Genomic DNA, 13,115 nt, shown 5'->3' with positions numbered 1-13,115 from the left:
TTTGTCCAATATTGTCTCTATATGATTTTGTTTTTTGCAACATCTTGCAGAGAACAGAGTCAAGGTGGCCAGGGTACCAGCTCGGTCAACCCTGAAAGACCATCCGTTCAGCAAGAAATGACCAGGTGAAAAAGTCGTAAACTAAATGTTAAGGGATTTTGTAATTTTATGATGTTTTTCCTTTTTGATACATCTTCCTTTTAATGTTTCATTTATTCAGTTCTCCTTATATTGCTCCATTTACTCATTTACTCATATGCTCCTGTTAAGAAAGGCTTGAAAAGCACACAGTGTTCACATATCTTTATGTTTTGTCTTTGCTTCTGCTCACACACATACACATGAGCCCTGCAGTATTCGCTGACTCCTGTGAAAGTCTCTTGCAGACACCCTGGGAAACAGGACCCAAACTGGCTTCTGTTTTCCTCGAGATAGAAACTGCACACACACACACACATATACACTGTGTCCCATACATGCCCAGATTGTCTGTTACAGCCTGATAAAACAGGGAATGCTACGATGTATAAATAAAGCTGACTACAAAGCCTCGGGTGAGTATCACTCGATCACTCACCCGTGCGCACGTAGTTCTCTGAACAAAACTCTGACTGTTTCTGTATTCTTTCAATGTTTAAAAATGTCTTGCCACTGACATTTAATTGGTCCTTCGAGCCGGATAGTTTATTGATATTATTGTATCATCTAACTATTCACAGACGGAGCCACCAGATCCTGACGTCGTGACTACCTGCACTGCAACCACCGTTTCTAGCGAAGCGAGGAAAAGCCCAGAGTCGTACATTCGCCTACTGGCCAGTGTCTTATACAGGTCCACGACGCCAGGTTCTCGGTGACGCCGGGAAAAAGAACACAGCGCAACATTGAAGGTGAATATAAAGCAGCCAGAAACACTTTGCGTTGAATAATCGATTTTAGTTTGACACTGCTCAAAGTAAGGAAAGGACAGACGTGTCCTATGTAATATGCTCGCCCGTGTAAGACGAAACAACCTGCCCTGTGGGGGCCCCGTTTCGCAACATAAGTAAGGGTTGGTAGCCAGTATATCTCACGCTCGCCTGCGTAAGACGGCTTAGTCCGCAGCATAATCCGCAGCATAAAACAAAAGGTTGGTAGCCACGCTCGCCTGTGTAAGACGGATTCAAAATAAAGGTTGGTAGCCAGAGAAGCGAGAGTGTCAAATAAAAATAGGATTTTCTCTAAGCGCGCTAACTGTTTGCTGAATGTTTGTTGAGGAGTAAGTGCTTCATTGAATAGGAGCTCTAGGCTCCTGCACTACTCCTACTGTTTTCCTGTGAGTACTGGATGGTGAGAAAGAGAAAAGGTTGCGCTTCAACGCGTAAAATTAAGTCCGCCCTGAATTTAGTTCAGGGTAGAAGGCTGACTTAATAACCTCCTCTGACTCTAGTACCAGAACGTCTCACAGTGTGTGTGTTGGCAGTATTAATAAATACATAAATCAATTAAGTGGTTCTATTGAAATAAAATAGAAGGCAGTATTAATAAATACATAAAGTGGTTCTATTGAAATAAAATATAACATATAAGCATTGCATCAATTAAACAAAATTAGAAATGGGCAATAAATCCACAAAACCTGAATTAACACCTGACGAATTGTGGATGGAGAAAAAGCACCCAGGTGCAGGTAGAATAAGTGCAAATAGATGGAGAGACCCAGAAAAACCTACTTGCACAACCTGGGACGGGAATGGCAACCCCGCCCCAGTACAGGAACTACACAAATGCCTGCAGAAAGAGATAGAACAAACTAGTGGTAAGGAAAAGGATTTAAGAATGTCTGAATACGTAAAATTTTTCATGCCCTGGCAGGAGGAGAGCAAAAGGCGTGGGGATAAGAGAAAGTGAAGCAAAACAAACAGAGTGAAAAGCCACCCACTGAAATAGTAAACCCCCCTCCTTATCAGCCGCCTCCTCCTGCCTCAGCCCCACCAGATAGTGAGCAGCAGCCTCAACCTTGTCCTCCAATCTCAAAAAACCCTTTGTGAAATCACAAGACCCTATGCTGCAGCTAGGCAACAGCTTAATTCAACCACACATATAAACCCACCTACTTCCGGGTTTCCGCCACCGCTGTTCCCACCCACACTGGGTCAATTTCCTTTAATCCAGGTACCAAATCCCAATTACGGCCGAGCCACTGGCCCTGCGGGTGAAGACGGTGTGATCCCAGAGACCAGTTGACATTTACATATACATATCAGCCGTGGACAGCTGAGGATCGTAAAAATGTGTTAAAAGATGTCCCTCCTTTAAACGAGGGGCACCACCAGTGGAGGAATGCGGTAGACATAATACGCTCTGATTGGCACCTGAATGGCAGAGAAATGCTGCAAGTGCTCCAGGACCTGTTGGGCCTGAAGTTGGCCCGGGTCCGGGGCAACTTCACGGGCAACAGACCGGACGGAGAACCTTTAAGAGGCGATGAATTAGTCCAAGCATTGAACCCAGTATATGATAGAATAAAAACCGAGCTAGCACCAAGACCAGATTATGGTAAAATAGGGGATACAAAACAAAAAGAGGATGAGTCCGCCTCTGACTTCCTGGACAGGTTGCGTCCAGTGTTTAGACAAAACTCAGGTCTAGAATATGATGAGAGCCCCAATACACCTTTCGAACAACAATTAAAAAATGCGTTTCTAAAAGGTCTCCTCCCAAAGGTCCGCGCTCACGTAGATAAACATTGGGTCACTCAAAACACCGGGAGCTTAGCTGATGCTCTACAGCATGCAGAGCACGCAGTAAAAGTGCAGAAAAATAAAGCAGCTCAAACCGGAGTTTTTGTAGTCACAACAGAGGGAGACCTCGTTGCTTATGCAGGAAAAAATCCACAGCAGCAAAAAGGGAAAGGTCGGAGACAACACACGGGCGATAAGGGAGGGGACAGACGGTGCTATAATTGCGACAGAGAAGGTCATTTTGCTAGAGATTGTAGGAGCAAGCCTAGGGATCGCAGAGATAGGCGTGACCGCTGCCGCGGAGAAGGCAGGGACAGAGACAGATATGACTGCTCAAACAGACGAGATAGGCAGGACAGCGAAGAGGAGGATAACAGTAGAGAAAGGTGACTAGATTCTCACACCAAAGCTCAGAGCAACAACAGCAGGGACAGTACAGAAATTTTCAACATACATCAGCTGCTGTTGGGCTCTGAGCACAAACCAGAAGTAACAATTCACATAAATGGCAAACCATACCTCATGTTATGTGATACGGGAGCCTGCATGACTGTGTTAAAAGAAGAACCGCCGCGAACGCATTTCTCAAAAGACGCTCGCGTTGTAACCTCTGCCTCAGGGCATACTACAACACAGTTCCTAACCCAAAAACTAGATTTCCTGCACTCAGATAGCAACAGATGCTGCAAGTTGCAATGCATTGTTGATTCCAGCTGCCCTGTAAATTTATTAGGGCGAGATGGTTTAATGAAACTAAAAATAGGTGTGGTGCCTGAGAGTAATGGCATGAGAGCAGAGCTTATGCTCTCTGAAACCCATGAACTAGCATGTCATTCAGACGGTGAGCCACACTATTACTGGACTTTAGACCTGCCACCAGTGCCGCAGCTTGTGACCGCAGCTGAGCGCTATCTACCCAGCTCATCATCCACCATGCCATTTAATGAGCTGCACAACACCATACGTTTTAAACAAACACCAGGCCCTGACTCGGAGTATGACACACAAATCCATCGTTTAGGACCTCAAAAGTTAACACTGCAACATCTCTACGTCACAAAAAGTGGAAACGCAGTATGTTCAGTGATACAGCCCCCTAAGGTCAGAGAGTTAAATCGAATGCCTATTTCACATGTTTCTGTAGCGAAAAGCCCAGAAACTCAATGGAGGGACCTGGGCACTATCCTTAAACGAGTACAAAACGATCATTACGAGAAAACTAAAGAAACACACGAAGGCTGGCTCCAGGGCCGCAGAACCGGTTGTATGAGATACACTCTAGGATGGGTGCTAAACACACAGCCCAGCACCCACCTGGATACCTCCCCGGACACATGCTATGTGATCGAGGAGGCTGAATGATTTATCTTGACACCCGTCGAGAACGCAGAACTAAAAATGTTCCATCATCATTATGGTCAAACGGACCCACAGACGTAGGCCTATAAAAAATGCAGACCCAGTAAAGGTAAAAGTCATCTCAAAACACAGACCAATGAAACCACAATACCCACTCTCTGCAGAAGCTAGAGACGGCATACGCCCAGTAATAGCAGACATGGTAAAAGCAGGAATTCTGATTAAAACAACAAAAACGACATGTAACACGCCAATATTTCCAGTGAAAAAAGCAAATACAGGAAAATATAGGCTGGTACATGATTTAAGAGCAATAAACGACATCACTGAACAGATACCACCAATAGTGGCAAATCCACACACACTTTTGAATCACGTGTCACCACGAGAACAGTGGTTTTCAGTGATTGACCTGTCAAAGCCTTTTTCTCAGTACCACTACACCCCGAGTCACGTGGGCTGTTCGGTTTTACATTTGATGGCCAAAGATACACTTACACACGACTGCCACAGGGTTTCCAAAACAGCCCCACCCTATACGCTGAGGCCCTGAAACAGTCAATGTCCTCCTGCACTCTGCCTGCTCCAGGACAGTTCCTACTTTACGTAGATGACATCCTGGTAACCGGAAACACGCAGGACGACTGCAGGACAAACACTCTAGTGGTGCTGAGACACCTCGCAGAACAAGGACACAAAGTCTCTCAACATAAACTGCAACTATGGCAACCTAAGGTCGTATACCTAGGCCATGAACTAACAGGACAGGGTCGAAGGTTACTTAACAGTAGGAAAACTGCAGTACAAACTGCCCCAAAACCACTAACAAAACAGCAAATGATGAGTTTCCTCGGCCTCTGCAATTATTGCAGAAGTTGGATTCCAGAGTTCGCCCTCAGGGCTCAACCCCTGCAAGACCTTATCTATGGCAAAGATATGGCCCTAACAGATAAACTGACCTGGACTGCTGAAGCTGAAACTGCCTTCGCCAATTTAAAACTGGCTTTACAAACGAGCATGGTTCTAGCATTACCAGACTATGATAAACCCTTCTACTTATATGTAGATGGAGGCGCTGGATATATGAAAGCTGTGCTAACCCAAGCTTTTGGAGATAAACAACGTCCACTTGCATTTTATTCCTGTAAATTAGACTCAGTGGCCTCGGGCCTACGAACCTGTGTACAAGCCTGTGCAGCAGCAGCAGAAGCAGTAAAGAAGTCAGCAGATATCATTCTCGGCCACCCGTTAATAGTTAAGGTCCCGCACGCAGTGACCTCAATTCTATTACAAGCAAACTTATCATATTTGACACATGCCAGACAGCTGTCGTATGTAGGAATATTGTTGTCACAGTCACACATCAATATAGAGAAATGTGGTCAGCTAAATCCAAGCACCCTGCTACCTGTAGAAACAGATGGTGACACACACAGCTGCTTACACACACTCGATGAGGAAACAAAACCAAGGGCAGATATATACAGTTCACCACAAACAACCTTTGCAGATATTTTTGTTGATGGCTCTGCCAGCAAAGACAGCACTGGGAAAAACTGTGTGGGTTATGCAGTAACCACAGTCGACACTGTCATAGAGGCAAGGCCTCTCACATCTGCAAATTCGGCACAAAGTGCAGAATTAACAGCAGTTATTCGTGCTTGCGAATTGCATAAAGATAAAGATGTCAATATACACACAGACAGTCAATATGTCTTTGCTGCAGTTCACCATTTCGCAAAAATATGGCAAAACAGAGGTATGATAACCTCTACAGGAGCACCAGTCCAACATGGCAGTCTCCTTAAAAAGCTACTACAGGTAATCACATTACCTAGGAAACTAGCACTATGCAAATGTGCTGCCCATCAAACAGATGACTCTTACATCACTAAGGGTAATAACTTTGCAGACAACGCAGCAAAGGAGGCTGCACAACAAAAACCAAATGTTTTTACTTTAACCTCATGCTCTCTGATACCACTAGAGGTCCTCAAAGACGAACAAAAGGCGGCTCCACAAAATGAAAAATCCTCGTGGTTAAAAGATGGCGCAATTCTAAAAGATGATATCATGACATGTAATGGGAAACCTATTCTACCTAAATCCCTACATAAAACAGCAGCATTAGTGACACATGGGAATACACACGTGTCGCCAGCATCAATGGTAGATATTCTTTCTAAACAATTCTACTCGAAAAACTTTGAAAACTCAGCTAAAGCATATATTAGAACATGCATGATATGCCAAAAACATAATGCACAGGGAAATTTAAGGCCAAAGAGAGGCCAATTCCCAACACCGCCACATCCGTTTCACACAATACACATAGATTTCATCCAATTACATAAGCACCAACAAGTAGAATATGCACTAGTAATCATAGACGTATTCTCAAGGTGGCCAGAAATCTACCCGGTAAAGAAAAATGATGCAATCTCAGTAGCAAAATGTTTGTGTAATCATTTTATTCCAACCTATGGAATACCAAGCCTAATAAGATCTGACAATGGCACACATTTTGTAAATGAGGTAATATCAAAAGTCTCTGAAGCACTGGGCTTCAGTATAAAGCATCACTGTTCATACCACCCACAGAGTGCAGGATTGGTTGAAAGAACAAACGGCACTATAAAACAAAGACTAAGGAAATGCATGGCGGAAACGGGTCGCCCCTGGCCTGAATGTGTGGGTCTAGTAAAAATGTGGATGAGACTGACACAAGGCTCACAGAAACTGACACCCTTTGAAATAGTACACGGGCGACCCTTTCCTCTACCCATTACAAGTGAACCGACAGACAAATCCATAAGAGAAACAACACTAGCAGAATGGATGACAAAACTGTTAGAAAACAAAGAAATAGTTTTGAACAATCAACTGCCAGATGATTCTCCTCCAGTCTCTTCCAGGTTGAAACCAGGAGATTGGATCCTGATAAAAGTGCTCCAGAGGAAAAACTGGAGCTCCCCGAGGTGGGAAGGACCCTACCAAGTCCTCCTGGCCACACCAACAGCCTGCAAAATTGCTGAACGACCTTCCTGGATTCATCAGAGCCACTGTAAAAAAGTGAGTGACAGCCCATAAACACTGAGACGCCAGCACCCCTGCCTGTTAGTGATCTGGGAGGTGGAGAGAGGGCTGTTTGGGTAAATCCCGCCCTTGTTCTTCTCGCCCCTAGTCTACTCACTCACAGGACCAGGTGTGTTCGGTCATCATGAAGACCATACTCGTTCTAATGGCCAGTGTCACAATTCTGTTGGGACTGCTGTTACTGATTCCACAAGAAGAACGACAGCACCACCTGGAGACAAGACTGACACATGACGCAATACATCCAGACGACATGACGCAAGATCACAACCACCCATGGATGAACAATGCCTGGTACCGTTATGTGTACAACTCCACAAGAGACAAAAACTGTTACATCTGTTCACACATGCCTCTCACTGCAAAACACTTGACCCTGTACGGCACACCCGCACCACTAAATGAAGGACTGTGCATATATGGGAAAGCTGCCCGCGGACATTGTAATAACCAAACAATGAGAAAATTGGAGAAGTGGATATGTCTGGGAGACCCTAACGTCCAGAACATCAACGTGACCGCAACAGTAGGACAAGAAGACCCGACCTATCTGATGGACCTATGCACTAATATCACCAACACGTCAGAGCCTAACAGGTACACGTACGCCTGTGAGGACAAACACTGGGTGAATATGTCACTCAGCACCCCAAACATCACTGTGCTGGCTGTGGTGACCACGTACACTTTTCCCTTATGTGTCATGTTTGTCAACATCACCAAAGGAGCAACTCACTACAGCCTATCTGGCACATGCCAATACACCCTGACAGTACCAACTCGTACAAAGAAGCTCTACTGGGTCGAGGGGACCGGCTGGTGGTGTCAAGGATATGCCAACCAACCCCAAACATACCTAGCCGTGCCTGAAAACTACGAAGGACAATGTGTGCCCCTGATGCTAAGTGATCACACCTTCGTGATAACAGCAGGAGCAGCCCGTGCGCGGACACGCCGGAGACGAACAATACAACCACACGACCCAATTTGGGGCTCTGACGTCCCAAAGGAATTCAAGCTTTGGACCACAGGACAAAAGGTCGCCCATGCCCTTTTCCCAGGGGTAGGAGTCGGAAAGCACGCCCTTAGAATTGAAACTCTGAACTACCGTTTTGGACTGTTCCTGAATGCATCCTGTAGAGTGAATAACGCACAGAATGAAGAAATCGACGCCTTGCGCCTTAGTACAATGCAACACCGTGTGGCGTTAGACATGATTTTGGCCGAGAAAGGCGGCCTTTGTGTGTTGTTCAATACAACCTGCTGCACCTACGTCCCTAATAATGTGCATTCCACCGACATGTCTGATGCACTGAACACGCTACGTGAGCTCAGACGAGTACAGCAGCAAGATTACACACACAACACCGAGGACTGGCTCACGTGGCTGTTTAGCGGGTCATGGAAGTCATTGCTCACTAAAGGACTAACATTCGTTGGAATGCTCCTTATGTTACTTTGCTTATTTTCCACATGTGTACTGCCTTGTATTCGGAGTATGATAAGCAAAATGTTTACTGTACGAGTGCAAGCTTACATTGCATTATCTCAAGTTGAACAAGCTCAAGAAAAGGTACAAGTTGAAGAAGATGATTTCTAAGCACTAAACTGTGTAAACCCACTAAAGTTGATCATGTACGTTTTCACAAAATGATACTCTAGTTGAAAATGCTTCTGCAAGTGACTAGTAGTTGAAGTACATAAATATATATGAACAACAGCAGGGAATGTTAAGGGATTTTGTAATTTTATGATGTTTTTCCTTTTTGATACATCTTCCTTTTAATGTTTCATTTATTCAGTTCTCCTTATATTGCTCCATTTACTCATTTACTCATATGCTCCTGTTAAGAAAGGCTTGAAAAGCACACAGTGTTCACATATCTTTATGTTTTGTCTTTGCTTCTGCTCACACACATACACATGAGCCCTGCAGTATTCGCTGACTCCTGTGAAAGTCTCTTGCAGACACCCTGGGAAACAGGACCCAAACTGGCTTCTGTTTTCCTCGAGATAGAAACTGCACACACACACACACATATACACTGTGTCCCATACATGCCCAGATTGTCTGTTACAGCCTGATAAAACAGGGAATGCTACGATGTATAAATAAAGCTGACTACAAAGCCTCGGGGTGAGTATCACTCGATCACTCACCCGTGCGCACGTAGTTCTCTGAACAAAACTCTGACTGTTTCTGTATTCTTTCAATGTTTAAAAATGTCTTGCCACTGACATATTTATTTGGTGGGACTTGTGAGTACAAGAAAACAAGGATTAGAATACAATGTGCTTAAGTTTTCTTAGATGAGAGGGTCCAGCTGTAGATCAGAGGAATAGGAAATGATTTGTGAATGTCTACCTGTTTTAGGTTGGTTTAGCTATAGGCCTGAGTGTGTCTGTGTGTAATTGTGTAGAGGGAGAGGAATTTATTGACACTGGGGTCAGCCTGTGATAAAAGGAGATAGGAAGCTACGGTTGGGGGATTTTAGGACTGTATGGAACAGACAGGAAAGAGAGAAGAAGTTTGTTAGCCTTGTCCCTGAATGTAATAAAGGCTCATAATTGTCACAACTTAGAAGTAGGTTTGCAGGAGACCCTCCCCATGCTTAGCTGTAAAAGTAAGACAACAAGAGGCCAATGGCCCAGTGGAAACTGCCAAATGGAAGTAGAGTGGGGGTCTCAGTGCTTGTGACTTGATAACCATGTTTGGTAGAGGAGTTTGGTGTAGCTTGGGTGAGGGGAGATGGACTTTTATGACCGGCAGGAAGTCACATATACAGAGACACACACACAGTGCTTTAACTGTTAGGACACATGCACACACACCCACACACACACACACTCACGTGCACACACACACACACAGGTATGTGCACACGCAGGCATTCACGTGCTCGTACATACATACACAAACACAGTGTTTTGGGTTTACAACACACCATGTGGGTTTAATGATGGGGGGTCACTTCTATAAAACTGGTTGTAACAGACAAAGGGGTTGAGATTTGCAGAGGGACACCGGGCCCTGTACATCTCCCCTTCTGGAAGGTGAATGAGTGACTGAAGATGAATAAAGGTTTTGTGACATAATTACTGAATTCTGGTGTCGTCTCTAGAGGCCTGAGGAATAAAAAGAACTATCGTGAAACTGAAAACGCAACAGTCTAAAAGATTATTGTTTTGATGACAATCTTGCAGTCCAGGTATAGAACTAATAGTTAGCTTCATACCCACATTTGTGGAGTTTGCATGTACTTGTACATGCCTTCATGCTGCTGACCTTTAGGTGACAATGCTAGATTGCATTTGACACATACATACACACAAAGCAGATCAGCAAACATCTTTTTTTTAATTAAGACCTGCAAAGAAGGAGACAATGGCATTTGTTAAATCACTTCATCAAAGGATGTGAATGATGTGATATTAGTGGTGTTTTTTCATTTATTTATTTTTTTGACCATGATAAGGTCTGTTATTGGGTGAATATACACGGTGTATGCTTTGTGTGTATACATGGTGAGTGCTGAGGCTCACCAGCTGAGGACCACCAGCATTCTTGCTTGTTGGCTCTCCACTGCTGTATTCACAATCAGAATCAGAATACTTTATTAATGCCTAAGGAAATTATTGCCAGATGGCAAAAATACCACATGTTGACTCTGCTTATTTATGTATATATTCAATCATTTACATCACTGTATTGACACCAATAAACTATACCAAAAAGTGTACCTGCATGACCTCATAGAGCTAAACCTTATTTGATGGAGCCTACAATCTTCAGTAATCCATACCTTACAATGTTCCCATTTTGAGCATAGATGTTTGTTGTGGAAGTTTTCCATTAAATAAAGCTTGCAGATGAGCGGTGAGCAGTAGCCAACATTCTTTAATCCAAACACACAGAACAGACAACCAAGCTTGATGGAGAGCCTGCATGACCACGGGGCAGGTCAGCAGAGTCTCACTGAGCCTAGCATGGCTCTCAGTTAAATACCTTCCACAGGAACAAAAGGCAGTACACAGCTGTTTCACACCTTAAGGTTCACACTCCCTTGCTACCTCCCAGAGTCCTCAAAGAGACAAAAGACTGGTCCTCTGGAGTTCCTGTTTCCCCCAACATCTTTACCACACCCCCTACCATTTGTCTTAAGTATGAGTGTCAGACATGTTAAAATCACCAAGGCATTACAATAATGTGATCAGTACATAAGTAAAAGAAATTCCATTACAATCCCACCCTTTGATTCTTAAATCAAGAATCACATTAATACCAGAATTTCTTTCCTGACATTCTGTACATCACATCAACATTATTTTACACTTAAAGGAGTTTCACACTGTGTATCCTCACTTCACTGTTCTCCCACCACCCTTTGTTCATCTTTAATCATCCCCACAATCTAAGCTCTCACATGCAAATGGCAGCAACAATGATACAGAGGAAAGGTCTTCTCCAGAGTGTCAAAATACTTTGCATGGCAAAGTGAAACAGCATTAGGTGGTCATTCCCAGTCCCAGTCATGGCTCCTGGTGTCTGTGCCATTTACAGAGTCATAATTCCAACGTTGATCTCCCTCTGTGCTGTCACCTTTGGAGCTTGGCACGCTCTCTTCATCCCTTGATTTCTGTTCCAACGCGGCTGTAGATTAGGAGCAGAGCAAGTCGTACACTCCTGTAGTCTTCCTCAACGTCAACGTAGAAATCTCTTTCATTTTATTTAAGATTTTGCTGTTCAAAATCTCCTCGCAACAATCCTTTGGAAGCCCAGTGGTGCGGCCCACTGTCATTTGTCTGCTGTCCTGCAGATGGTCCCTGCTTCTCACTGGTCCTGGTGAAGCGTTCTCTCCCGGTCGTGGTCTGTATCTGCATCAATCCTTCCATATCCCTCATGTCACGGTCTCTGCAATTTAAAAATGAAATCTTTCACGGAAAACCCTCTTTTGCCCTATGTCAGCTTAGCACAATTAGACATGCACAATGAAGTTGTGCATTGTCTCTTAAAAATTCACAGGGCTTCTCCTCTGGAGTAGCATCACTCCAGGCCCTGTCGTAAGAAAACATTAGCCAGTGGTGTGTCCTGCTGTAAATCATGTGATTAGATCATATGATTAGCCCTCTGCTGTGGAAGAATAGATGTTAGCGCAGCGCATCTGTATGCACACTTTCTCACAGTGACCTCTGCACTGTAAACAATACAAGGTCATGAATAACACACCGCTGGTAAATTCACAAAGGCACAGAAAGTGGCAATTAAAAGGTTAAGTCAGCACGGCCCAAAAGCCCATGCAACCTGTTGCTGTCACCTTTCTGCTCCTGTAAAAGAAACATACATACATACATCCACCCTTTTGTCACTGTCTGGGTGGAGGTGCAATCTTGCATACTGGTGTCAAGTCAGTAAAAGCTTTTGTCAGTCCAATCAGTCCCCATTTTTTATTTGCTGACAGTAGAACCTCATGACGCAATAAGTTTCTACTGCCAGCAATGACGTCAATTCAAAAAAGAAAGAAAATTTAGACTGGATTACCTCGCTGAATCCGTTTTGACAGGGACTTGTTTTCTGATTGTCCCAAATAAGTGGCTTTCTCCCGAGCCCATTTTAATTTTTTGGAGAAGCTCACTTGCGATTGTTCAACATGTTGTGTAGCGCTTTCGATCCCGATATTGCAGGCCTGCTTGAAAAAGAGAAAACTGCCAAACAAACAAACAAAAAAAATATCTCAGTGCACTGTTAAAAATCAAAAAATATGAAGGCCTCTTTTTAGAAGTTGTCTAAGCATACTCTCTTAGAATTATAGATCAAAACACAACTAACTGGTAGGTTAAAAGCGGTACCAAAAGAAAATGCATCAGTGAATCCCCAAAACTTTCATCCACCAGCCACACCTCACACAACAACAATATTCTATTAGATAATGAGTTTTT

General features: G+C 43.9%; 1 protein-coding gene across 1 annotated transcript; it reads left to right on the top strand.

Annotated features, from left to right (window-relative positions):
• The first annotated feature begins 557 nt into the window (after positions 1–557).
• On the top strand, positions 558–9,366 carry LOC109204815 (syncytin-2). The gene is made up of 2 exons (XM_019366745.1): positions 558–890; positions 6,988–9,366. Exon 2 carries the CDS (start codon positions 7,303–7,305, stop codon positions 8,776–8,778), a length of 1,476 nt encoding a protein of 491 aa, XP_019222290.1. The 5' UTR covers positions 558–890; positions 6,988–7,302; the 3' UTR covers positions 8,779–9,366.
• Positions 9,367–13,115: the final 3,749 nt, after the last annotated feature.

This window comes from Oreochromis niloticus, linkage group LG2, assembly GCF_001858045.2.
Source record: "Oreochromis niloticus isolate F11D_XX linkage group LG2, O_niloticus_UMD_NMBU, whole genome shotgun sequence".
Taxonomy (NCBI): domain Eukaryota; kingdom Metazoa; phylum Chordata; class Actinopteri; order Cichliformes; family Cichlidae; genus Oreochromis; species Oreochromis niloticus.
Note: the sequence above shows the minus strand (reverse complement) of the source record. Positions and strands in the feature narration are given on the sequence as shown.

What these genes read in the sequence shown, in the direction of transcription:
- LOC109204815 (XM_019366745.1), top strand. Translation starts at nt 7,303, where the DNA reads ATGAAGACCATACTCGTTCTAATGGCCAGTGTCACAATTCTGTTGGGA.